The sequence below is a fragment of the Oryzias latipes genome, chromosome 3 (assembly GCF_002234675.1).
Source record: "Oryzias latipes chromosome 3, ASM223467v1".
Classification (NCBI taxonomy): Eukaryota; Metazoa; Chordata; class Actinopteri; order Beloniformes; family Adrianichthyidae; genus Oryzias; species Oryzias latipes.
In genome coordinates, this window is record NC_019861.2 from 34,401,266 (window position 1) to 34,428,891 (window position 27,626).

Here is a 27,626-nt window from a genome sequence, read left to right on the forward strand (position 1 = left end):
CTCCTACATCCTGGAGGATTGGGAGGCGGCTAGGAAAAAGATGGCGGATTTAGAAATTGCAGATTTTTAACTACGTTCGTGAGGCAAGCTAGCAAAAGAGGTGTTCATATGTTGCTCACACATTTTTTACAGGAATGTTGTTAAAATGTAATATGTAAATTGGTGGCTCAAACTGAACAAAACGATATAACATATCTATACCATATAAGGAATGTGGGTGGGGTTAACAAAAAACCTCTGTTGCCAAGGAAATCCCAAAATTTACTTTTGCAGATTCTTCTAAAAATGACATAGAGATGTTTGTCACCGCCAGGCCACCCAAATACAAAATGGTTGCTATGGAGATAAAAGCAAGAGAAAAGCCGACATTTTGAAAAAAAAGTGATTTTATCTTAATGAATTTGTCACATGTAGCTCTGACCAAGGTGGTGGGGGCAGAGGGAGAGAGTGAGGGGCGTGTAGCAGTCAATCAGCCAGTGAGAGCGTGTCAGGAGGGCTGCAAGAGGGCAGGGGCGGGTAGCGCCCGCAGGCCGTACAAAGCCGCTATCAGGTATAGAGTTAGTTGGACCTAAAAGCAGACAGGGATCAGGTTTGAAGTTGTGCAGTTTAATGAACGTAGAGATGAAAGGCTGGGTGGCAATGTTCGTGGATGATTGATCTGCTGAAGCGGTGAACAGGCAGGAGGGCTGTAGATCCAGAGTGAACTACCTGCAGAAGTAGATGGCGTGGAGGGAATGAATCCAGAAGACTTTGACGTGGCTTGGCTGGGTTTGATGAGACCGGAGCTGACTTGACTTGGCTAGGAGTGACTTGGCTTGGCTTTCAGGGGTTAGGCTTGGCATTAGTTGGCTTGGCTTTGGCTTTGGCTTAGGCAATTGGTGAATTCTTCCATTGAAAGCAAACAAATCGACAATAGCTGGAGGGTGTGATGGACTAATAAAGTTTGTCTGATTGGATGCAGAAAAGGGGATCCTCAGGCAGGTGTGCGAGGACGACCCCGACACCTCACAGCCGCTCACTTCATTGTGTGATGTAGAAACTTTTGCGGTCGTATCGGATTCCTTGATTCAGTTCGGCTCTGGCACTTTTCTGTTGTCAGGAGATTAGAAACTCCACTCGGATGTGAAATTAAAGTACAAAATAAAGGAAGTGGCACAACCAGAGCACAGAAAATAAAAGAGAAGCTTTCCAAACCACATCTGAGACAGAGGGCCTTCGTGCCCCGTTCTACATGTCAAATACTGAAATGAAAACAAACTTTGGTAATCTGGCCTGGGGTCACTAAAAGGCACATGCCTGAGGAAACAGTCAGACTTTCACTTCTCGTCTGTCGCTGTGAGCTGGTGTGATGATGCTGTTCCGCTCGCAGAGAGGAAACTTTAGGCAGACACTTCTGGGAAACGTGCAGCTTTAAAAGTTAAGGAGGCTCCAATCTTAACACACTTCAGAAAGTAACACCAAAGTGTAAGATCTGACACAATCGGACACACGCTCACTGCTCAACAAACTAAAGCATTGGCCAACATACGCCACAGCACATTACATGAACTTAAGTGACCACGAAATATTTCTCAACTTTTTTTTTATTTCACTTGAGCTGTTTCTCATAAAAAATCAAGAATTATTTAATTATAACACTTACTCCTTGTAAATCACTAATCACAAAAACATATGGAAATATAAAACTGTATGTAACTGTAGGCAAACGGCCAGTCAGCACCTAATATAGGCAATTAAAGATGAGCTCCTCTCTTCTTTAAACATCTCAGTTATTAAAGCTGGTGCTCATCATTTTCTGTGATGAAGGGTCTTTGAACGAAGAGCTGTTTTCAGATTGAGACTTGCAAGACAAAGCCACACACCACAGGAAGATAAACAAACCTGCAAGAAGGAAAAATACTCAGTTCATCTAGAAAATGACCATGAGTCATGGCACACATGCTTCGTCTGTCTGATATATACTGACCCTGCATGGAGTTGAGTATTGTGAAAGCGTAGATTCCTGTTAGAGAGACGTAGGTGGTGCTGGTGAGACCCCAGGGTAAACCCAGCACAAAGCTGATGCCCAGGACGGTGACACAGTCCTTTAACACTTGGGATCCATTCTCTACTTTAGTTTTCTTCCAGCCCCCCTGGCCTCTTCCACTTCTAATCCCGTGGATCTTGAAGACCACCAGGGCCAGCATGCAGGTGTTGTACAGCACCACCAGGCAGAGGAAGCTCACCGTGATGTAGCCGACCACCTGCCGGTGTTTGAACCCGCTGCTCATCCAGCACCTGTTGTGGATTCACAATTCAATGAGCTCATTCTAAGGCCTTTCAATGCACATCGTCCATGTCTGTCTTACATTGGGGCTGTTGAGTTGGAGTCTTTCCCATCCTGAAATTCCAGATCAAATTTTCCGTAAACACCGGAAATCCCGCAAGCCACTGCAGCCACTGTTGGAAAACCTGACAAAGAAGAAGTAGGACTCATCTTAGCTTGTCATTTTCGATTTCTTGACTGCAATGGTATAAAAGAATGTTATTCACCCCATCCCAGCAGGCTGAGCTTGAGCACGTATCTCCTCACGTAAATGTTGAAGACCCGAATCAGCAGGAGGTAAAGGTGGAAACCCTCCAGAGCCAACCAGGCTAAGGTGGCGAGCAGAGACCAGTGTAGGATGAGACCCAGACCCTTGCAAACCCACCCATCCTCCTGATCCTCCAGCATCTGAAACCACAAGCTGCTGAGCAGGAAGCTGAGGTGGAGGCAGAGCAGCGCCCCCGTCAGCTGCATGTGTATTCCAATGGCCTTTTCAGAACGCCCCCGCCGACTGAAAAGGAAGCAGATATGCATCACTATCTGATTTTATCTTTAAAGGCAGCAAGGGTTGCATGAATTTAAAAACAGATAGCAAAGATAAAACATGAGGTTAGGACCAAGTAAGACTTCTTGTAAAATACAAAACTAATAAGAATTCGGCTAAAAAACAAAGTCAATCTTGTGTGCACCATTTGTTGAGTCCATTGCAAGAGGGACAGCTTTGAGTTTAGAGAAAAAAGCCAAAAAACACAATTTTCCTCAGTGTGAGTTTTTAGCACTCAAAAATTCAAAGGTTCTTTTCAATTTTTTTTTTTTTTTACCAATCTTACGTCGTCATTCAGACCGGATTTTTCCCCGATCAGGCAGTTTTCTTGTTTTCTTTTTTTGCTCTGAATGCCAACTTTTGACATGTGTTTTCAAATGCCGAACAGGTTTTGTCGATATGTCAGCTGATATGATTCACACGTCACATTACCACAGTTACCACAAGACTTCTGCTCTCTGTGACACCAGTGAGTCATTTCTGCATGGTCATCCAGTGAAGGCTTATTTTGAAGAGAAACTTCTCATTTACACTTTGCCCAATTACCCAGAAGACGTTAAGTAATGGAGTAACTGGTCAAAGTACTCCAGCATGAAGACATTTATAATTCTAAGACATTACTCTAGTCTATTGGCCAACAAATTAGTTGTACATGTTTAAATTTAACGTATGTTGTAATTTAAAAAAAAGGAAGAAAAAGACTCACAGAACACAAATGTAGATGATTATGCTGATAGTTGCAAAGACGACAGAAAGTGCTGATCCCACATAGGTGATGTAACTGAGGTTCCTGACTTGTTCCATGTCGACTGATATATCTGGATTCTGCAGAAGAAAACACAAAGACATTTTTCTCACTTTCCAGCTGCTGAAGAAAGTTTCTACGCTTTGAATGTTTGTATTTTTCCCACTGATACAATTCTAAAAGACGACTGTCCGGTGAAACTACAAAGCACGCATTCCTAATTTTTTCCTTTTTCTAAAAACTTTCAGGTGGGATTAGAGGAGCTAGAAAAAAACAACTAGTGGAAGTGAGAAGCAGCTGCTCAAAAACTACCGTAATGTGCGAATCCTACATAAAAGAAATTCTGAGTGATAATGTTCTGTGATTTGACTTTGTTCAGTTGGCAACAATACTAGAACAAAGCTAATAGCGAACCATGTACAGGATGTCTGCAAACTCTACTGAAAGCACCGGGTATGGAAGCTCATCTTTAGTGTCTGAGGTTCAAAACCAAAACCTACAGACGTCAGGTGAAGAAAAGACGTACAAACTTGCGTTGATTAAAGGAAGACCACTTCATTTGGTTTACCATTTTAACAAAGGAAACTATTCATTGTTCCCCTCAACATGCAAGATTGATCTTGTTTCGGATCTTAATGGAATTCACCAACCACATGTACTCCACCATCTGACAGGAAGCCATGATAAAGAAGATCAGTCTTTCCTTGTTGGAGTCTTCTGGAACTTTTTATGACTTTTGTCTATTTGTCCACAAATTATATTATTTAATTGATTTTTCCCTTTTACCCCCAACAGTTGTGGTGCAATTATTTTTCCAGTACAGTGGTGTTACAAACAGAAGGTAGTGTTGACTTGTCTGTGTCCACTTATTGTTTGAGTGGGAACATGTGCCTTCAATTATGGCCAAGTGAGAAAAGCATTTCCTAAGACAAAAGTCCCAATTCAAATAATTCAGTCACAAGAGCAAGAAGATTCTTCGTAAGTGGATGCTGCTGGGTTGGCTTGTAGTTCAGATAATATTTTTTACATGGGGTTTAAGGTCTTTTTTTTAGAAAGAAGACTCAAGTCAGGGAGAAACACAGTCTGCACTTCTTTCTGGTCTTAACCATGACCACCATCAGTGATGGAAGACGAGGACCTGGCACAGGCATTGGTCTGGGATGTTTTCAGTGTCCCAAACATTGAAGGAGTGGCTCTTCAAACAAGAACAAGGATCATCAGAAGCATAAATTAGATTAAGGAGGGATGTTGGACAGGTACAGGTCATCGTTGGAGGGTAACTCACAAAACAGCACACATTCGTTTTTATGCTTTATTCAATTAAAAAAAACACGTTTTCCCTAATGGTAATTTGGGACAGCTTTTTGGACTGGAACGGAGCATCTGGCTTTGACAACACTGACATCTTTTGACATGTAGTTTTCAATTGAGAAGTGAATTTACATACTGGCCGTATGAAGCACGTACCCATCGAATTCAGAGCACACAAGTTTTTTTGTGTATCTTATTTGAATATTTTAGCAACAGTTTCAGTTTGATCTCTTATAAATTTTTCTAACCCACCAAAAGTAAGAGCTGAGGACAGACTGCAAAGGAGCACACACTGTGAGAGTTGAACCAAGTGAGTGTGGCGTCATCCATAAGGAATGGTTTACTTCTGGTTCCAACAAAATTAAGTCGATTCAGTCGCCATTATTTTGTGAAATGGACGCCGCCGTGTTGGAGCTACACTGTGTCAATAAGTAGTGATTGGTCCAAGGCTGTCAGAGTCCAACCGTTTCTATGAAGACCACTCTCTCCAATCAGGAGTGAACTTGTTGGAAGTTGACACCCCACAAAATCTGTCAATCAAATGTTTTGAATGTTTTTTTTTTTTTTTTTTAACTTGTCCTGTCCAACAGCTAGGCAGGCAGATGAGAGCTGAGGGCCTCTTGTGTTGGACATGTTTTACTTTAACAAGAGGGGTTATTAATCTTCAGACAAACCAAAGGTATGTCTGAATAAACCCCTTTTGTAATTGCGGCCAAACTTTATTAATTTCAATCATGTTTGAAAATCTTTGGTGTTGGACCAGACGGAAAAGGAAAGAGGGGAAGAAGAGAGAGGGACGTTAGAGAGAGGGGGGGGGTAGGAGGGTGATAATAGGAGGGGAAGGGGGGTAAGACCATGAAGCAGCATAAAGCAACAAGTTTACTGGTTGTTAATCATTATGGTTAGGGTTGGGGTTAGGGGTTAGGGGTTAGGGTTAGGGTTAGGGTTTGTTTTGAATGTTTGACGCGAGACCACTTACTTATATTGAGACATCTGATTGGCCAGTTTATGACTTAAATAACTTGCTCTACTGAATATATATATATATATATATATATATATATATATATATATATATATATATATATATATATATATATATATATATATATATATATAAACCTCTGATACCTTTTAAAAAAAAGGTACCAGAGCAATAATGGTTATTCTGACAATAGAATGACTGAATATCAGCTTTTTATTTCTCTATAGAAGTCTCCGGGATTTTGATTTCCTGGAGCCTACGGGGACTTCCTGTTTAGAGCCCCAGAGGGGAGGGGTCATCCATTCTAGTTCCCAGAAAGTCAGTGGGAGCATATTAGATTTCTTATACGCTTGACATAAACCTCTTCAAACATTTGTGGTCAGTTGACCGTATAGGTCAAGACTGTTTTTCAGTCCTTGTGAAATAACATCACCCTCTCTGTGGAAATTTCCTTTCTTCCCCTCTTGTTCAACAGTATTTAGAAGAGGCAGAAACACTCAGCCCACTTCTCCTCTGGTTTCCTGCAAAGTGCAGTATTGCTCTGGACATCCCATGCCTCATCTGGCCTTGACGAGAATTCGTAGAACAATTGTTCTGCATTTCCAGAGGAAAGCTGCCCCGCTCACTTTTGTTTTGACACCGAAATGGTTGCATTATCTGACTCCTGCACCAATGCATGAAAAAGACTTCTGTACAGTGGCCCAGAAGGGTCACAACACAACACATTAACTCACAACACAATTGCTCACAACACAACACAATGACTCACAACACATCATAACAACTCACAACGGAAGTAAAGCTGCAATGGAAGTGCTTTTCTTCTGAAATTTCAACTGGGCTGAGCGGCTAACTACCTAACAGAAAGTAACGTCACAGTGAGCTGTGGAGGGGGCACGTTTTTTCTACAAGAGAAGCTAGCAGCAGTGTTGCCAGATTGGGCGGTTTTGGTTCTAAATTTGCGGGTAAAAATGGCTGGAAAATGAATGGAAGGCCGGTCCGCTGAAGAAATATTCACTACTGTACTCCTTTTATTATTAGTCTGAACTATCTTTTATTTAAAAAAAAATCATTGGATCGGGTGCTAAATTAGTCCAGTAGGGGGGAAAAAAATCACGGAAAGCTGTGTATTCCTGTGTCTCCTGATCTTATAAAAGGAGTTCAGTATTGGAAATTTCTTTAGCGGACCAGCCTTCTTCCATTCATTTTCTTAAACCGCTCTATCCCCGCTCTAACCTGCGTGCAGCTGTTTCATCCTTGTGCGGCGCTTGCGCCAGAGCGCCCCGACAATCGTGTCAACCTGCTGCCATGATGACCGTATTTTGCGGTCTCTGTGTAGAATACACTGAGAAGCTCGGAGGAAACAACTCTCAGCTGCAGAGGATATGAACAGGTGAACAGGTAGAGAGGGGCTTTGGCTTCAAACTCTGTCAGAGAGATGGAAACACGGGCGTCAGATTTACACGCAGCTTTCAGTGCAGGAGTTGTAGCAGAGACTTTCTCTGGGATGATTTTATGAACTCAAACATGGAAACATGATTACCAAGTAGAACTCTTCAAAATAATAAACCTCATCTCTCCACATTCTCCGTGTCTACCATGCATTGATAAACACAGACACCGCTCCATGTAGCGATCAGACCATAACTTTAGCTGGTAGCTCCTCCCACACGCAGCCGCGGTATGAAGCTTTAAAAACACAATTTCTAAGAGGCGGGGCGTTGCACATCCCCAACAACAGGTTAGATGACAGAGCCCGTTAAGTGTCTCTGCCTGGTGCGTTTAGCTTCAGTACATAGAAGTCCAACAGCCACACAGCCTAATGTAGTCCGCCATTATATATTCATGAGGGGAAAAAACCCGCCGAACCGACCCAAAAAACCGCCCAAATTATGCATACCCGCCCAAAGCCATTTTTGACCGCAAATTTAGACCCAAAACCGCCCAATCTAGCAACGCTGCTGCTAGCTTCTCTTGTAGAAAAAACGTGCTCCCTCCACAGCTCACTGTGACGTTACTTTCTGTTAGGCAGTTAGCTGCTCAGCCCAGTTGAAATTTCAGAATAAAAGCACTTCCATTGCAGCTTTACTTCCGTTGTGAGTTATTGTGTTGTGAGTTAATGTGATGTGAGTTATTGTGTTATGTTGTGAGTTATAGTGTTGTTTTGTGAGTTATTGTGTTGTGAGTTATTGTGTTGTGTTGTGAGTTAATGTGTTGTGTTGTGAGTTAATGTGTTGTGAGTTATTATGTTGTGAATTAATGTGTTTTTAGGTAAGTTATTGTGTTGTGTGGTAAGTTAATGTGTTGTGTTGTGACCCTTCTGGGCCACCGTATTACACAACAAATCGGCTGAACTGACAACGATGCACAACATATAAGGGAGCCTGTTATTAGTTTTTTCTTTTTTTTCAAATGTGTGTGCACTGCCTCTTACCACAAGTACGGCGAAGAAGCTCATGTGACTGGAGCTGCAAATAAACGTATCTCTGCTGCGAGTGGTCTGACAGCCGTCTGTGCTCCATTCACCTGTGAGCAAACAACAAAGCTTAGAGTTTGGGTTCTTCTGTACATACAGGAATATATCTAGAATGAAAATCCACCTGTTCCACCAGGCTGCTCTGGCACCTTCCAAAACACACAAATCCCATTTTCAACCTGAAACATTTGGTGAATTCTAAGATTAAAAAAGAATTTAAAACATTTCTACAAGCAGAATGCACATTTTTATTTTGTTAGTTTACCTTTTTGTTGGATTTGAAGGTTAACTTAATGGGTTCAATTAGATTTTTGACTGGACTTGTTCCACTCCTCACTGACAGAACTGTCCAGTCTAAAATAGAGTCTTCTTTGATGTCTGGCTGCTGGGGAGACACAATTCCTCCTTTTGTTGGTGGCCAGCTCTGATGAGATACAAACAGTGTAGTTGTGACATAGAAACTAATGCAAGGCGAGCTATAAATTCCCTGCTCTGCTCCATTCTGATGCATCCACCTGCAGACAAATAGATTCCACAAACGCCTTGTTTTCCTCGTCTGAGCTGGAATCTGGATCTAAACTGTACGGCTGGATAGCTTCACTATTGCTTGTCATTGTTGTTGCACCCCTAATTTTGGGTTAGGGTGTGAGAGGCTGTTAGCTAGTAGGAGAATGCATAAATGGGTGACGGGAAGTGGTGGTGGGCTTACTCACTGCCAACAATCCTGGCCACAACTCAGAGGTGAATTTCTTATTAACGACAGCCGCTCTGCAGAAACTATGTCATAGGTTTTTTTGATTTTGACTAAAAACAGCATAATCATAATTAAAAGACCACTGAGAATGCTTTGACAAGAGATCAAAAGATGATTGGAGTGAGACTTTTAGCCATTTTGGAATCGTATTCCATGGAAACTCAAATCCAAATATTATTCATTTCTATTTTTCAGATGATGTGTATAACATTTTCAGTTGAGTTTCAACTATGAGTTTCAACTTCATACCAATTTGAGGATACATTACTAACAATGTCACGATGAGGGCATTGACCGTTTTCGTTGGTGTGTTATAATGCGGTTGACCAGGAGACAAAATACTTTTGGTCCAGCTTTGGTCCTACTGGAGGCCTGGTGTCTCAGGTTTTATGTGTCTGGAAGATGTTTTCTCTGCGAAAATGGAAGACTACTTTTTACATCTTTTGGTGTTTGGAGTTTTTCAAAATCCTGTTCTTGGATCCTTTCTCTGTTTGCCCTTTATATTTTCCCATTAGGGTAATTTGTAAAAATGGTCATTTTTACATTTTTATGCTGACGACTGCTGAATTTACATGTCACAAAAAAACACCTTTACTAAAATATTTATGTGAGTTTAAAGTCTATCAAGCAAAAAATAATGCAACCCTGTACCAAAGAAATAATGAAATGACCTGAACCCTCTAAATGATCACATGTTCTCTATAGTCACAGCTTTGGTGTCAGATAACTGTTGTATTGAAATTATTATTATTATTTTTTTATCAATTAGCTATTTTATAAATCATTTGAATATACAACAAACACCTTCATTTTACTCACTGTACTTTGAAGAACCCAAGTTAGTCCAGATCTCTGCTGTTTATCTGTTAACAGGAACTAGGAAACTCGATAACATAGTTTTTGGGTCTTTGTTGTCTTCCTGTTTGATTTACTTTTTTTTTAAAGCTTCAGTTGGTTTGGCCTCCTTCAAACTTCTATTCCAGCATATTCACTCAAGTTAGGGGATTTCAATGGGAAGACTAGTCACCCTAATGGTTTTATCATCTGCAGCTAACTTGGTTAAATTTGGTTGGTGAATATGACTTCTATGAACGTGGTTTAGATTGAACAAAGGGTCTTACTTTGACACATTTTGGCTCCTACGTTATTAACAGTGTGTGCCTTTTCTTGATTTGCATGGTAGACAAATAAGGAGGAAAACCTGATAAGAATTTTCATCAGGTATGTTTCCTTCTCTTTTGTAATAATACAAAAATAGCAAACTTAACCTCAGAGGGAGATTTTCTGCTTGTTCTTCTTACCTTAAAAAAAGTACTGTTGAGCACAGAGGCCACCATCCTGACTTCGTCATGGGTTTTATTTCCTCTGCTTTTCTGGAGAGCTGAGGGTGGGATCACAACCTGGACGTTAGATGTGACGTTCACAGCAGCCTGAAAAAAAAAAAGATTCATGATTCAGGCTGTTTTGTCTCTTTATTTTTTATAATTTCATACAACATACATAAAACAGCCTCACCTCAAGTGATGAGTTCACATTCAGTTGAACTAAACCTGGAATTGGGCGGCGGCCACGCAGTTTACAGGTCATAATTCCATTTTCATAACAACTGTAAAAAAAACATTTTAAAAAAATGTGTCAAACAGGAAAAAAAGTTCTTTACTACAACAGCTCTTCTTAGCAAAAAGGTTCTCAATGGAATTTTATAAATCTGTGGTTTTGAAGATGAATATTTACCATTTACTACAACTCTGGTGACAAAGTTAATTTAAGTCATTACTAGAAACGTGTCAATCATAGCCGACCATGAGCTGGTCTTTCTTCTCTGAAGTACAGATTGATATAGTATATATTATACAGTGTTAGACGTCTTTTGTATCAAGTAAACATGGATGAACAATATTTAGTTGTGATTCTAATGGGGTTGGGGGGGATCTTACTCAGGGAGTAATTCAGTGTAGAGCCGCCACTGACAACAGACCACTGCACCTGTTCTCACTCTGTAGGAAACGGTTTTACCACGGTGGAAATTCTATGGAATAACATCACCTACGCCATAAAGTGGGGAGCTGCGTAAACAGACAGACCAGAGTTAGCAGTTGCTGCCTGACCACACTGTTTAAAGTGGTTAATTGGGGGAGGAAGGATTAATATGCGGGTTGTTGACTCAGCCTCTCAGTTCTAGAGATGAACTCCAAAATCTTCAGAAAAACCAAGACCATTCAGACTTAACCATGCTTAACTCTTTAACAACAGCGCTCTAGCTCCTATGGAAACATTCTTTCAGCTACCAAAACTCTTCAAATGTTTTATGTAAGTCCAGCAAATTCTGAAGTGAGGAAAAGTCAATGTTTAAAAACTGGTTTGCTACACGTCAGAATCAGCTGGTTCTTGCTGACCACGTAAATGGTCAAAAGGTCACTGTAGGTCAAAGATCACATGTCATTTAGTTGTCATCTGCAACATCTCCGGTGTTGAAGGGTTAAAGTCCATAGGGGTTATGGTCATAATCCCATTCACCCATGAACACATCCCCACACTGATGGCAGATCCACTGACAACCTGTAACCGCCAGGAGCAATGTGAGGTTCAGTGACATTGTCCACAGACACTTTAGCCTCGTTACCTCTGAGCAATGGTCTGGTCCGGTCCAGCCTGCTATTTTGAGCGTTTCCATTATAAAACGGACCCATTAAGCTGGACCGAACAGAACCGTTTTTGGGCCCCGTTGGTTGTAGGGCCAGAGAAACATGAAACAGATCGGTTAGGGCAGAGCTGCTGTTGAACCCCGTTGATTGGCTGAAGGTTATTAGGACAAAAGAAAACTCAAAGGAAGCGGCTGTAATCCTTTTCTCCGCCCATACTCTTCCCTCAAACAGCATTGAATGCTTTATATGTATGAAGGACCAAAAGCCGAGCGGAGAAAAATGAGCTGCTGGGTGACCTCCATTGTTGTTGTTGTTAGCTTCACCCTGCATGTGCCATGACAGTCCACCTTTGAGTGGAAACCGTCACCTGAATTGCCTGGACCATTCTAAACCGGACTGGACTGGACTGTACTGAGCTGAGTGGAAATGAGGCTTTTGACTTGTAGGCAGGTAAGCTGAGAACTGAACCTGCAACACTCTGATCAGAGGTTGATCGCTCTACCTCTGCACTACAGTCAAAGTGTAGGGCTTGCCTTAACCTAGCAAAACTGTTTTGTGGTGAATTCAAGGAAAGTCTATGAGCCAGACCTTCTCAATCCCAATAATTCTAAACTCAGAATGGTCAAACATTTCCATCAACAATTCCTAAACCTTTGGAAAGCCTTTCCAGAGGAGTTAAGGTAGTTTTAGCTGCTAAGGGTTGGCTGATGTCATTCTGGATTACTGATGACAACTTACTGTGATTTTAAAAACATATGAAAATGTATTTCATTGTCGCTATTTCAGATAGTAAGAGTAGCCTGGATTATGTAATACATATCATACATATTAAGTAAAAAACTCCATATCAAATGAGAAAATGCTGGAAAACACACCTGGTCCAATCTGAAGGATATTTTTTTAGACAATCACCAAGAACCGATTCACACCAATCTGTCAAGATGACACAAAAAAAACTTAAATTAGTACAAAAAAAGATTAAATGCAAAAAAGAATACAGATAAAATGCAGAGAATATAAAAGACAGAATATCATCAATACAAAACACATACACTTGGATTATTTTATTCTTAATCTGTGAAAATTCATCAGAGTGATGATGCTGTTAGATGTAACCCCCAATAACTGAACATCCACTCAACCTTAGGAACAAACAACCTTCAAATACGATGTAAAAAAATACTTACTAGCAGTTTGGGACAAAGAGAAGCAAGCGGACGTGAAAAGAACAAAAATGACCCACATATCGACGTCTGTCTTCTGCTTCCTGCCGTGCTGACGCTGTTCTGCTAAACACAAGTTTGCATAATGACAAGAGGTACAAGTTTCACATCAATCCAAACCACATGAGGAGGAGGAGGAGTCTGGTGAGGGCGGTTACCGCTCAAAACAAGAAGTTTCTCAAAAGCTTTTATTTTATATATTTCCTTTTTGGTCACAAAAAAATAACCCACAGTCAAAGTATAACAACAAACTACAAGGCAAACTCCCAGCATCATGTGGGACTAATGTTCCCTGGTGGGCAAAAAGTACAAAATTCAGCAATAAATATCTTATTTTTCTATAAATGTTGCCTTAGTTCCTAAAAACAGGTATAGAAATCGTTGCGTCATCTCGGTTTTCAAAAACTGTGACATACAAAAACCCACAACAATGAGTTCAGCACAGGAATGTTTTTACAATTCTGAAAAAGTTTAATATGGTAAACCGTGAACTTAAACATGTTCAAACATCAGTAAGGGGATTTTTTTTCTTTGCTTTTTAATAGATGCCTTTTTAATGATACATGAAAATGAAATTCCAGAAAACAATACGTATTGCAAAATAAAACCCACATTTGGCAAAACGAGAAGACATTTCATGGAACTGTGAGGGACCGAGCAAACAAAGAGACAAGTCAGCAAAAAAACGGAAGTTTAATTTTTCTCAAAAAATGTTGAAAATGTAAAAACTAGGCAAAGAAAAGAGGTGAACAAAAACAAAATTGATTCAAGCAATAAATTCATTTATTTCCAATTCCACCATCAGCCAAGGAGGCCCAAAGTGCTGTAGGGAGAACAAAACATTGTACAATCATAAAACACAAAAGAATTAAAAGCATAAAACCAAATTAAAACAGAGATTCAAACCAGCATCTTAACAGGGCTGGAATGATGCTAAAGCACTGAAATGGAGGAAAAATTCTTCTTTAAAACTCTCCAAGAGCGCGACCTCTCCTCCGGTGGCAACTGATTCCAGAGTTTAGGAGCCAACACAGCAAACGTACGTTTGGTTCTGGGAACCATAAACACAAACTAGTCAGTGGATGGTAAGGACTTTAGGGGGGGGCATTTTGAAAGCAGACTGGAGAGATAAGAAGGGGCAACATTCAACAAAAACTACAGACAAGACTTCACAGCCTAACTGTGGAAAAACAACAAAAATAATTAACAAATGCCCTAAAATTGTTATAAATCACACAGATTCAGTTCAAGACAGGATGCTATGCAGACAGGAAATGTGTGGGAGGGGCCAGTAGCACTATAGTATTGCCCACCTCGTTTAAATGTGCTAGAAAAGAAATGTAGGAAAGTAGAAATAAGTTCAATTGTGGACAAATATAAATAAAAATCCATAAATGTATAAATAAAAACTACAAAAAAACAAAAAAGCAAAGACTAAAATGTAAAATGTAAAACCGCACTAATATGTTGATCTTTTTACTTATTAATACATTTTCTGAACAGAGAAAAATTGTAAATGTCATTTATTTCTCGCCATTTTTTTCTATTTGATTTTTCAATTTAATTTTGTTTTGTTCACTACAGTTTCAAGGTAAATCCCAAATCTTAAAACAGAAGAGAAAAACGATTATTTCCCCACTCATTTTCCTTTCAGAGAAGAATAGAGTTTGGTTGAGTATTTGTAATTGTTCAAATGTAATTAAAAAATTATCAACAGTTGTATGAAAAAAAAGATTCTTTATTATTTGTAAAGAGAGGAAGAATTGAACAGAAATGAAAATAATTAACAATAAACATGCAAACATTGTTAAGGATGTAAAATATTAGTTTAATGTTATTTAAAACTTCAATTGACAAAAAGGTAATCATTTATAAAGAAACCTGTCATTTGCAAAAAAGAAAAAAAACTTTAATCTGCTAGTTAAAGGATTTAGATTAAGGATTAAGTTCTATTCAGATTTAATCGCTGAAGTCCTTATTGGAGCTGAGGTCAGTTTCTCTTCCATTTGTCTCTTCCTCTGCTTCTTGGCTGTGAGGCAGATCCACATGAAGATGAAGAAACCTTTGAGAAAAGAAAAAAACATCAGATCACACCTTTCAGTGCAGAGTAAAGGCTCTTTGAACAAACCCCTTCACCCACCCTGGAGGGAGTTCAGTATGCAGAAAAGGTAGAGGATTGGGTAATTGACATATCCCGATCCCAGGAAGGCCAGACCCCAGGTGGTCCCCAGGAGGCAGGTTAGACCCAGCAGAGTAAGGCCGCTCCTGCAGGAAGCATTAAACCTGTCCACGTCTCCCTGCGTCTTCCCTGCACTTCTCTTCACCAGTGTGTTCATCCTGCAGATGCTGGAGCCCACCGCCATCAAAATACCAGAGTTAAAGATGAAGATGAGGGTGAAATAAACCAGGTTCAAAGAGTAGAAGAAGGAGTCATCTGTGATCCAGCAGCTGCAAGATGAATAAAAGACATTCAAATGTCAAAAAGACATCATTCGAAGAAGTGCTGACTTTCAGATCACAATAAGCCCACAACTAATCGCTGAAATAAAGGTTTCGTTTCTCATTTGTTGTCGTTTTTCTAAATTAAAATTGTTGTTTTTTCCCCCCACTAAGAAGTTAAATACAGTGATTGATTGGTCGGCGGTTCGATCCCCGCTCCCCCCAGTCAACTGTGGTTGTGTCCCTGGGCAAGACACTTCATCCTCCTACTGGTGTGTGAATGCAAATGAATGTCCCGAGGACAGAGGACGTTTATCTATGCTAAATCCATCGTAGTTACAGAAAAAAGTATAACAACTTTTAAATTCATTAAAAAAATCATTTGTGTAAATGAGCCTCTGATGTTTTTGATGTCAGTTTGATTCTTCAATGTGTTCGAGGAGTTTGTGTTCATGGGTTAGTGTGAAAAAGTTAACAGTAAAATAATTCACCTAAACTTTTATTGAGGTTTATTATGCAAAGAAGTTTTCTGATCAGTTTTGAAGATTCACGTGTCTGTCAACCTTTCAGGAGAAATAGGGGAACTGAGATTTTAAAGTTCTCCTAATGGTTTCTATATATTATTTTTATGGTCCTGGGCCTTCTTATTTATCTGATCTGCTTTTAAGATATGAACCCTCGTGGACTCGGCGGTCCTCTGGCTACGGTGGCCCCCCTGGCACCGGCCTCTTAGTTGTCCCTAAGGTGAGGACCAAAACACGCGGTGAGGCCTCGTTCCACCATTACGGTCCTCGCCTGTGGAACAGCCTGTAGGAGAACCTCAGGGCCGCAGAGACTGTAGAGGTTTTTAAGGAAGAGGCTAAAGACCCACTGTTTTAATCTGGCTTTTACATGATTTTGATAATTCTTTAATTCTTTTCCTTATTATCTATTTATTAATGTATCTATTTTTAATTGCCTTTTTTAAATTAAATTATTTTATTTTCTATTTTGATCACTATCAATGTTATATCTCATTATTTTTATTTATTTCAGTATTTTTATTATTATCGTTTACATTCTGATGTTTCTTACTCCAGTGTTTCCTATTGAGAACCCATTGTTCTGGGACACTACCGGCTTCGCCTGTAGGGGGTGGTGTTGCTAGGGTGCTCCTTTTCATTAGGCTGGCTGAAGTCCCACTCTGTGGTCTAATAGCCGTAGAGCGGGCCCTGAGCTATGGAAGCGATTATGTAGCATAAATAAAAAGAAAAGTAAAAACAGAAATGCTTTATCATTTTCAAAATGAAGCTGCATCAAATGACTCAAAATGAAAATGAAAAAGCAATCCACCAAAATGCTTTTTCATTTCCTTCCTCAACCCAGCTTATTCTGTCACTTAATTAAAATAATAATGAAAATATTATTTGACATTTCATTTTCAAAATGTTCTCTGCTAAATGTGTAGCATAATTCATTTAGAAATGTCTAATTTGACAAATAAAATGGATTAATAGAAATGATTTTTAATTTTCAAAATGAAGCTGCATCAAATGACCCAAAATTAAAATGAAAAAGCAATACTTCAAAATGGTTTTTCCTTTTCTACTTCAACACAGCTTTTTCTGTCAATTAAAATGATAATGAAAATGGTATTTCACATTTCATTTTCAAAAAGTTATCTAGTAGATGTGTAGCATAATTCAGTTAGAAATGTTTAATTAGAGAATTAAAATGGATTAACAGAATTGCTTTTTAATTTTCAAAATGTAACTGCATCAAATGACTCAAAATTAAAATGAAAAAGCAATATTTCAAAATTATTTATGCTACACAATCGCTTCCATACTGAGCTGCTGTGTTGGGCTGGCGCTGAGGCATTGACCCCCGTGGTCGGGCTGGGTCTTGGAGTAAATGGATCCCCAGGGTACCGCTTCCTCACAGCAGAACATTTTCATATTGTAGGACTGTTTTATTTGCCTTTATGTAAAGCGCCTTGGGTTTTCAACCGGAATAAAAGGCGCTATACAAATAAACAAAGTTCTAGTTCGTGAAAAAGAAGCAGTCAGCTAAACTTTTAGCATCTTTTTTCTGTCCCGAGCCGAGCAGATCTGCAGCTTTTCTCAGACTGGAGTGCAGGTTTTTCTATCTTTTTTTTAGCTGTAGTTTGACGACACAGAATTTTGGAAAGAACGCCACTGAACTTTTATAGACCCACTCTGATCAAAATGCTATTTTTAACATGTTCTTGTGGCATTTTTCTGACAATAAAGGATGTATATAAAGATAGTTAAGCTCAAGATTGCATTTCTGAGTATTTCTTTATTCAAATTGATGATAATCAGTAACAGACGAAAAGATGCCTTTTGAAAAAGAGCTTATTTGTGACCAAAAAACAGCCAGGTGAGCCAAAGCTGCCTGCTCCTCTGCCCTGCAATGTGGAGGGGAAGGGGGGGTTTGGGTTGCTCCATGCCAACAGTCCTGCCAACAACTCAGAGGTGAATTTCTAATTAACTCCTGCTGCTCTACAGAAACTATGTCCAAGAAAATTCTGATGAAAATGGTCATAACAGCCTGTAAGCTAAATTTCTTCCTACTTGGATGTATAGAGGTTTGTTTACAGTTCATCTAAAACACATATATATATATCTTTTTGCTATTATTCCGTCTAAATCTCTGACAGTATTGGTTGACAGAGGCATATTTGAAATCTGGTACTTTCTTTCAAACAAGAAACTGTTTGGTTTACTGGCTTTAAATTAGGATGTGTAAATAAGCTTTGAATTTCACACATATGTGTCGTTTTCTGTTTACAAACTATTTGGGTGTTTGGGGTTTTGATATAATTTTTACCGCAAAGTGAAATTTTTTTAAACTGATCATTAATGAGAAGGGAGGTTAAAGGTCAGGAGAACAATAGTTTGTGCAGTCGTCAACCTGACCGTACTTTACTTTTTTTTTTTTAACTGTACTGCATGATGGGAATGTGTGTGTGGAAAAGGACCCTTAGCATTTTCGCAAGCGATCTTCGATCAGACAAAGCAAATCATCAATTCACAAATGGAACGGTCAGAAATGCTCTCACATGGTGCTGGTTTGGTTGGTATCCAACATGGCTAACTCTTTGGCTCCATAAAGCTGCTTGAAGTCCCGCACTCCCAGAGAAACGGCCACAATCAGACCGGGGACACCTGCGATTGACTCGGTTAAACACAAACCACCGATTAACGTTGAGCCTGACACCAATTCAACACTTACCCCATCCCACCACAGACAGCTTGAGCAGGTAGTATTTGTAGTGGGTGTTGAACACCTTAATCAGCAGGAGGTAAAGGTGCAGAGCCTCTATGGCCATCCAGGTGAAACAGCAGAGCAGCGAGTAATGCATGAGAGCTGCGACTGACTCACACACCCAGCTGAGCTCCACGTTGGCGCCCCACTCAGTCAGCAGGAAGGTTGAATTGAGCAGAAACAGGGCGCCGCTCAGGGACACATGAATGGACATGGAGTGGTCCATTTTGTTTGTCCTGTTGGCAGAAACAGATAGAAGATGACGCCAGACTTCTGTAAATGGTGCCGTTTGCCCTTCAGAATCCTGCTGAACGCCCAACAAACAAGGCCAGCTGTCTACACCTGGTAAGGTAGTTGAATTTAACATGGTTTTGATCTGATTCTAATAGAAAAATGTTAACAGAAACTCTTTTTTATTAATTTTTCATGCTCATATATATGGGAAAGGCCTGCAGATCACTTTATTTACCTTCTGGATGAGGCCTAATAGCTGGTTTCCCTTCAGTCACTCTCTACAGTTTAATTTGCTTTTACCGCTGATGTTTTAGGTTTAGTAGATGGAGCTGAAATTTGGTTCTTTGTATCCTCTCTTTACTCTTCAACCTTCAACATTTTACTTTATTTGGTCAACCATTCTGAAAAAAAGTTAAGCTTTTGTTGCAAATATTGTTTTTTTTAATTATCGGTACAAAAAAACATTAAGATTTCACTTTTCTGCCTTATTTTTCATTACTTTAGTGGCTTTTACCCTGTTACTCTCAACGATCACACCTAAAATGTGACAAATAGCAGCCTGATTAAAATCAAATATGTGGTTTTTTTAGATTTCAAATGTGTGAATGTAGTTCTGTTTTTGAGCTTCAGGTGGCAGTAGTTCAAAATGAAAGACAGCAATGCTCACCAACGGACTAAAATATGTTTATGCAGTGTTGCAAGTATTATTTTCCAGATGTTTTCACAAGAAAGTCATAAAGAGGACAATTCTTTAACATGTCATCCATGTATTGTGTCTTTAACGCGTGTGTTCCTACCTGCCAAATATGTATATCAAGAGAGATACTGCACAGAAGAAAGCTGACAAGCCACAGCCTATGTAGCTGATGTACGACAGGATCTTCCAGTGGATCTCTGCTATCCCTGGTATATTTATCTGCAAGACAGAGAAGATTTAGACAAAATTTTACCTCTTTTACTTAGTGAAAAAGTCATTTCCTTCCCATTTCACGTTTAATGGAAACATTTCTGATCACTGTGGTTGAGCAAAAACAACCTAATCATTGTCATGTGTCGCCTTGTGTTGCTCAGTCACAAGAAAAACCCTTCAATGCAAACTGCTGGTCAAAAGCTTACAAATGTGATAATCTGGCTTTAAATGGGCTGAATTGGAATGTAAAAATCATGATTAATAAATCTCTGTCTGATATCAAAATTTTTTTTAAATCAGTCATCCGGATTTTCTTTTTTTTAACTGAAGCTGAAGGCCTTTTGTGTTGGACAGGTTTTACTATCACAAAAAGAGGTTATGAATCCACAGAAAACCAGAGTGTGAATTTGTATAAACCCCCTTTTTTTTATTTGTTACATTTAGTGTGTGTGGGGAGGGAGAGGGGAAAAGTGTGAGGTGGGGGGTAGAAGAGAATAAAAGGGAGAGAGGGGGAGAAAGTGGGGGATACAAGCGCCTCCGGCACCGGGACGCATAGGCGAACCCAGCGTCAGGACCCCCAGGCCATAGGACAGGCGCGCACCGCCGTACCAGGCGGCAGCCATGGGGGCCACCGGGCGCCGGATTTTCATAGAAGATGTTTCGCCTCTTACCCAAGAGGCTTTGTCAATACTGGATCGGTGGTGGCACAATAGTTTATTTTTAACTTAAGGAGGAGGAGTTTCTTCTTCTTCTTCTTTTTATTTATTTTTATTTTTTAATTTCTTTTTCTCTTCTTTTGTGAAACCAGCAATCAGAATGCTAAAGGAGAACAAAGGCCCAAGTCTATAGTGTCGTGTTTGTGGCCTTTGGGCTTTGAGGTTATGTTTGCTGAACACTACCGCCTTGAGAAATGAAGGCGATGTTGTAACACTTTCTAACAGATATTTATGTTTGTTATTCATGTGTCTTATATGCATTGATACCAGCAGAACAGCAAAAGGTGTTGCATGGTCGCACTTGCAGGTAACATGGGTCTCGGTGATTGTAGTTTCACATCCATCAGTTTTCCAATCAAAATCTGCAATAAAAAAAATTAAAAAACACAAATCTGAGTAAGCAAGTTTAGTTCCTATACTCAAAAATAGGCGAGAGTGGTTGCAATGGAAACAATGGCTCAAACCAATCACTGCTTACTGACGATTTCTAGTTCCAACATTGCAGGAAAAAAGGCGAATAAATTGACTTGATTTCATTGAGGTGAACCATTTTTTTCAGATATGGTCAATTCTCCTAATTGCTCATTCTTGCCATCCCTTCCAAGAGATCTGTTGGGCTGCCTTTCATCCTGTCTTCCTGGTTCTGAGGGGTTTGTGGGATGCGCTTCATCATGTTCAGTTTAAGGGGGGGTCAAAGAGATGACCCCCTCATTCTGCCTGCACAAACGGACCACATGACCTCAGGATTACCTGAACTTCCTTTTTCTTCTCTACAACTGCTACTTCTGTGCCATGTTTAATGGTTCATCAGAGCATTTCTATGGAATGGAATGGCAATTTGTTTTAACAGGATTCACAACCATGGTTCTCCAGCTGAAGAAAAAAGACGGGCACTCTTCTAATGCACAGAAAATGTATTATTTCATTGAGCTTTGATCAACAGTGGAGATACCAACCGTGCTGCTCATCAAAGTAGGAACACTTCAGCTCTGTGTCATTCTGCAAAACACAAATAAAAGACATTAAACCCAACAACTTTGGCTTTTGTCTTTTTTTATACATCAGTTCAAATAAAGGTCAGTAATTTAAAGGGGAGGAGGACCAGACTCACAGACGGTCTGGACTCTGTTTCTCCGATTCTGAAAACCATGGTAATTGGCTGAATCAGATTCTGCATGTGGTGTTGCTCCAGCAGCTCAATCCTGAGTACCATGGATGAAATGTTTTCCTCTTCGAACTAAGTTCAGGGATCCGCAATGACAAAAATGTTTGCAAACATGTCTGCATCTGAAGAACATTAAATAGAATGTGGATGGCGTGGTACCTGGAACTGGTTGTGGTTCATGTAACTGACCAAAGCGACCACCCTCCTTTCTGCTGGGATCTTGTGCAAAGCGTCCACAGGCATCCAGATTTCAGGAATGAAGGACTTATTCTTAGACGGCAGCTTATCGTAGACATGGGGGGGGAAATGTCAGGAAACAGGTTTCTGATTGATCGTTGGTTTGATCCGGGAACACGTTTACCTGTGGTGCTTCCAACTGAATGGCTGTTTTTCCGTCTGTCATATTCAGAGCTTTGTCTGAGATATTGTACATGTTTAAAGACAGTTTCTTTAGGTTGTACTCAGTAAAGCTTTTGTTCTGGCATGGTTCCATAAGATTATGGATGATCTGTCTTTCAATTCTATGAGAACAAAATATGGGTCATGAAACACTAAGAAGACAATTTAAGAAATGTATTGATTAGAAAAAGTCTTTTTTTGAGAGATCTTATTTTTAAAATAAAACAAGAGAAGTTAGAATATATACCCAAATATTGGGTAATAATTTAGAAAATAACAATTATTAATGGCAAGCAAAGCAGATTTTAGGGCTTACTTGACGTAGATTTTCTTGATGTCAAAATTCTGAATGAAGAGATTTTCGCACCAATCCTTTATCCAGACGACATTCAGCAAATCCTCAACGGCACAAGCTTCACTACATTGACTCTCAAACAGTGAGAAGATGGAGTGATTTTGGCACCAGAATACGGAGAAATTTGCAACTAAGTGAAGACAAGAATCATTATAAAAATTTAAGAAAAGTGGTTCCAGCAGTTATTAAGAACAGTTGATGATACTGTGAAAGACAGTGATGCATATCATGAGTGATATCAATATGAGCAACATATAGCATTGAGACCTTGTTTTTGCAATAGTTTTTCTAACGGCACCTTCTGAGGCCTCTATCTTTATACTTAGTGAGATGCCTATAAGCTTTAAATAAATGTCGATGAATGTTCTTATTTACATACATGCTTCGTCACCAAAAACTGAGCAGAAGACTGGTCAGGTTTACCACTGCTAGGATAGATACTTTTAAGTGATTTGTCGGGTCCTGGTATGTTGACTTGAACCAGAAATCACAACTTGACTGGCAGGGGTTACTTCTAAAAACATCCCAGGATAAAAAAAAAATAAAGTGTTTTAAGGCTTTTAAATCCCCAACCCCTTATCCCCCATCTCTTACATCCCACTCTATTTCTTTCTTTCTTATTTCCTTCCATCCAGTCCAACAAGGAATGCATACAAATATAATTATTTAAATAAAGCTTAGCCTTAAATACAAAAGGGGTTTGTACAAGTGTACTCTCTGTTTGTCTGAAGATCCACAACCCTCTACTGTAACAGTAAAATCTGTCCAACACAAGAGGCCTTCAGCTCTGAACTGCTTGCTCAGCTGCTGGACAGGACAAATTAGAGAAATTAAATAATAAAAAAAAAAGGCTGTTAAATCCCTCACTACAACCTTTATCCACTTTTTTCAGACAGACATGAACATTTCCACACTTTTCTTTCTTATCTAAATTCCCAATGTTCAGACCTTTGTAGAAAAATAAATGAATAGAGCAAAACAAAGATCTGAGATACTTTACAGAGGAGACTGATTGACTATAGTCTACAACCAATCAGGACACAGAGTTCTGTGATAAAAAAAAAGTGTGCATCGTATGAAAACCTCAGAGACGAATAATTTAGACAAGCCGCTGAGACTATAACTTGTTTGACAGAAAATAGATCGACTTGTGAGTAAAATGCAGCCTAACAATTAAAAGTTAACTTACCTTGGTGGCTGGCCATGGTCAATACGGGACAGAGGATGAAAATGAGCTAAGGGTACAATCCTGCGTATGTACAGTGTTTCTCTTTTTTTAGAGCACTCCACACTGTTTTTTGTATGCATTGTCCCCTTAATGAATAAATACAAATACAAGCTAGCAGTATAGCTAAGCTATAGAGGTTTGTAAAATGAAAGAGAGGGATAAACGGACATGTTAAGGTGCTTCGTATGCGTGCACATCTGTTTACAGTCATTGCAGCTGAAGAGTCAAAGTAAAACGAGGTTGCAAAGAAAAATGCAAATGCTTGGAGACCTCAGTTAAACCTGTACTCAGAATGTCACAAAAAACATTAAATGTTTCACAATTTTTCTACCATTAATCTTTTAAAAATACAAAAATTTTATCATTTGAATGAGATGGAAACTTGTGCTTAGAACTTTTAAAACCTGTGCCCAAGCTGTAACACGATACAGATTTATCTTAAATGAACATATGACTTACATCCAGGGATGTCATACTCCTCTCTGTCTGGAAGTTCTGTCACTGAAGCATTCAGACAGAAAGGTGGTTTATCGAACCCCGTCTCTTGGTATCCGTTTGGAAACTGAATGACACACTGTGTTGAACTTCTTTTACATTGTATTTCAGATTTCTGTTCAAAGATCGAAGTATTGAACTCAGCCACGTCTATGGTAAGGCCATAATTGAATATAGCGATCCATGCTGCAGGAGAAAATAAATAAAAGATCAAAGTGAGAATAGCAAATATGTTCATAAAAATGCAAGTACGTTTTATTTAAAAAGTACACATTTAATTTATGCAATTGATTTACTTGAAGATTTACCTTCCTCAGCCTGTAGTTTGTGCAGCAGCAGGGGCAGGAGTGCAAAAAACACAGCCTTCCTTCTAAAGAATTAGGACAAAAACAAACCAGTATTAGTCAAAGCATAAAAGGATTAAAGATTTCTAAAAGAAAAGATCAAAGGCAATACCAGATAACACACATTTAGTTTGACTTACATTTAAAATGAAGTTTACAAGAATTCTTATAAAGACATTTGACCAAACTTAAATACTTACTTTACTGCGTCCATGTGAAAACAGAGGAAAAGGAAGATCTGCTGGAACAAACCAATAAAGACATTCACAGGTGCATTTAGAAGAATCCAGAAGTTCCTTTCTTCAGGACGAGAAGGGATGAACTGGTCTGCAGTGCGTCACTATGGCTCAGTAAACTCAAGTTCAACACAGTGTTGCTTGTGTGGGCAGATGAATAAGTTTGCCTAATGCAAATTTTCTGTGTAAGATCAATATAACACCTATACTGACAGTAATGTTCAATGCAGCTCAGTGTTGTCAGTGAGCAGTAAACCAAGTTAATCAATAGACATAAGCGTCCTGTTGGCAGCAAAGGAAATTCCCCCGATTAACATTCAGGACACAAGAGAAACATAAAATACTAAAATAAAAGAATTTGTTTGCAGAAGAGTTCTCAAAGCGAAAGAACTTTACCTCAACCAGCAAAAAGCAGCTTTAGCACTGTTTTATTTCCAGAGAGACTTCAAAATGCTATGGAAAATATTACAAGTTATAAAAAAATATGATCAAATAGAATGTAAAAAAATGAATAAAAATAAGGATAGCTACACTGAAGCATTTTCAACTCACAAAGAGAAGACCGCAGATCTAATTCCAGCTGAAACTGTGAAGTTTGCATGTTCCCCTCATGTACAGCTTTTCCTCAGGAACTTTCTCCCATAGTCCAAACATGTGCTTGTTAGGTTTATTGGTAAAACTGGGTTTGAGGTTGTATTTGTGTGGGTCTGCGATGTACTGGTTAACTGTTCAAGGTTGACCTTGCCGTCGCCCGACAGAAGCTGGGTGGGCTCCAGCATCGCCATGACCCAGAACAAACATAGAAAAGAAATAAAGAAAAGTACAAGACAACAATAAAAAAAGAAATCCCATCAAGCACAGCACTGTCCAATCTTTGCCATTTTTTTTTTCAAATAGCTTCAGCTCTTCAAAATATGTCTAGACTTAAGAAAAGTTCCTTTAGAGACAAGTTCACTGGTGGCAGTGAAGGGGGGCTAACAGACTGATTGACTGTAATCAAGTTCCAAGCCTTCCTCTTTCAACAGTTTTTAAACTCCAGTCCACAGTCTTCTTAGATGAGGTTTCCAAAGTCCAAATCCAAAACCAGCTATTTTCTCTCAAGACAGGTAAAAGTTCTGACAGGGACGGGAAGGAAGGATTCCAGCAGAGATCAGGATCGGGATGATTCAAATAAGCTGGAGAACTTCAAGGAAACAAAAACTTTCCGACAGAGAACCAGTGGTGAGCAGAGCAATAAAAAGGCGGGTGAACAGGTGCATGTGATGAGGATGATTGCTGGGAGGAGAGACACTAGGTGACGCACAATCCTGACAACCACAGATAAAGACAAGGCTTTGTCCAAATTCTCTCACTGCTTTAGTGCATCATTTTCAAAGTCAAAGTCAAAGTCAAAGTCGGCTTTATTGTCAAATGTACTGCATCCATAAAGACATACAGCACAGATGAAATTGCTTTCCTCTCACCCCACAGTGCAAGCAGCATATAAAAAATAAATAAATAAACGACTTAAAAAATAGATAAAAAGACAGCAATAATAAGAAGAATAACAGTAGTCTAAACAGTGCAGAGAGCAATGAGATGTTTAAAGTGGCAGTTTAAAGTGACAACAGTGCTGAGAACAGTAAGTGGATGAGTTAGTGACGGCAGTCTTTGGTGAAGGTGGTGATCTGAACTGTTGTGAAAGTTTTCAGTGTGGGCTTGTAGGACGGAGTGGAGGGGCCAGAGGGGGGAGGGCAGGGAGGGAGTTGAGTGTCCTTATCGCCTGATGGAGGAAACTGTCTTTTAGTCTGCTGGTTCTGGCCTGCAGACTTTGCAGTCTCCTCCCTGATGGCAGCAGGTTGAAGTGTCTCTGGGATGGGTGTGTGGGGTCCCCTGCAATTTTGTTGGGGTGTTAAAATCTCCCTGGAAATTTCCCAGAAGTTTCCAAAAAAAACAGCGTGGATTGACGCTCACTAGATTGGTAAATAAGGACCACAATGTATTGCGTTTGAACAATTTATCATTTGAAAAAATTATGTAAACACATTTTTTATGAATTGCCCAAGTTTTCATCATCAGAACACAGTGGATGCTCATATTCACAAATAGGTTTTGTCTTATTTGGCATTTAAAAAAAGCAGTGAGCTTTCAAATTGAAATTTTGGTGGTTTGAGAGTAGTGAGTGAATTTGGGCATAAGCAAATACCTATTTATTCATGTGGATTCTATTGACATTTACACACACACTGCACAGATAGTCTCGAGAACATTACAAATAGGACCAGAAGAGGGACGGAGTCATTTTAAATCCATAACATTCCAATAATTGGCAATAAAATAAGGCCTTGCCATTAAAAACAGAATATATTTAAACACCATTCCCCAAATACTTTTGAAATTCTGTGCAAAACAATCACATGCAAAAAAGGGAGATTTTTTAGATTGCACTGTAGGCTAAATGCAAGCAATTTTCCAGATGATTTCCATTTTAAATAAAATGCATTCTAAAAATAAAATAAAGACTTTCCTGTTTTTCAAGACAAAATAATTATAGCAATTGTAATGTATGAAGGTGTACTAATGTTTAACATTGACAGGATTTTTTTGAATACTGGACAGTTCCTTGTGGGCATTTTTGTAGCATCGCTCAAAGTTTTTCTGTGGATTTTTTTCATGCTTCTCCAGAATAACATCCCATACAGACCCATGTAACTGTAACACCTGTTGAAAAGTAACTTGCGGCTAAATATCTGCAAAATGCACAACGCCGGAGTAAAAAAATGTTGCAAAGAAAGCAAAAGTTAAAAATGTCAGAATCACCGAACTCAGGTCCGTGATTTAAGAACACAAGTCCACTTGGATGAGATG

General features: G+C 39.3%; 2 protein-coding genes across 2 annotated transcripts; both read right to left on the reverse strand.

Moving 5' to 3' along the window:
• Nucleotides 1-368: 368 nt before the first annotated feature.
• On the reverse strand, nucleotides 369-13,064 carry LOC101168278 (adhesion G protein-coupled receptor G3). Its single transcript, XM_004067537.4, has 12 exons — nucleotides 12,953-13,064; nucleotides 12,641-12,698; nucleotides 10,636-10,726; nucleotides 10,422-10,550; nucleotides 8,632-8,790; nucleotides 8,491-8,545; nucleotides 8,325-8,416; nucleotides 3,556-3,674; nucleotides 2,533-2,816; nucleotides 2,349-2,451; nucleotides 1,967-2,277; nucleotides 369-1,881 (listed from the first exon to the last, which is right to left on the reverse strand). Exons 1-12 carry the CDS (start codon nucleotides 13,008-13,010, stop codon nucleotides 1,766-1,768), a joined length of 1,575 nt encoding a protein of 524 aa, XP_004067585.2. The 5' UTR covers nucleotides 13,011-13,064; the 3' UTR covers nucleotides 369-1,765.
• A 1,735-nt stretch (nucleotides 13,065-14,799) lies between these two features.
• On the reverse strand, nucleotides 14,800-24,969 carry LOC105358498 (adhesion G protein-coupled receptor G3). Its single transcript, XM_011494142.3, has 14 exons — nucleotides 24,744-24,969; nucleotides 24,508-24,569; nucleotides 24,164-24,385; nucleotides 22,438-22,606; nucleotides 22,084-22,243; nucleotides 21,882-22,004; nucleotides 21,669-21,794; nucleotides 21,514-21,556; nucleotides 20,825-20,919; nucleotides 19,729-19,847; nucleotides 18,665-18,933; nucleotides 18,492-18,597; nucleotides 15,129-15,436; nucleotides 14,800-15,050 (listed from the first exon to the last, which is right to left on the reverse strand). Exons 1-14 carry the CDS (start codon nucleotides 24,755-24,757, stop codon nucleotides 14,938-14,940), a joined length of 1,929 nt encoding a protein of 642 aa, XP_011492444.1. The 5' UTR covers nucleotides 24,758-24,969; the 3' UTR covers nucleotides 14,800-14,937.
• Nucleotides 24,970-27,626: the final 2,657 nt, after the last annotated feature.

Excerpts from the sequence above, each read along its gene's own strand:
- LOC101168278 (XM_004067537.4), bottom strand. The coding sequence starts at position 13,010 with ATGTGGGTCATTTTTGTTCTTTTCACGTCCGCTTGCTTCTCTTTGTCC. Across the intron at positions 10,727-12,640 it reads TATCCTTCAGATTGGACCAG|TTGTTATGAAAATGGAATTA; the intron begins GTGTGTTTTCCA and ends TTTTTTTTACAG. Across the intron at positions 1,882-1,966 it reads AATACTCAACTCCATGCAGG|GTTTGTTTATCTTCCTGTGG; the intron begins GTCAGTATATAT and ends TCCTTCTTGCAG.
- LOC105358498 (XM_011494142.3), bottom strand. Across the intron at positions 22,607-24,163 it reads GGAGTATGACATCCCTGGAT|TTGCAAATTTCTCCGTATTC; the intron begins GTAAGTCATATG and ends GTCTTCACTTAG. Across the intron at positions 21,557-21,668 it reads AAACAGAGTCCAGACCGTCT|AATGACACAGAGCTGAAGTG; the intron begins GTGAGTCTGGTC and ends TGTGTTTTGCAG.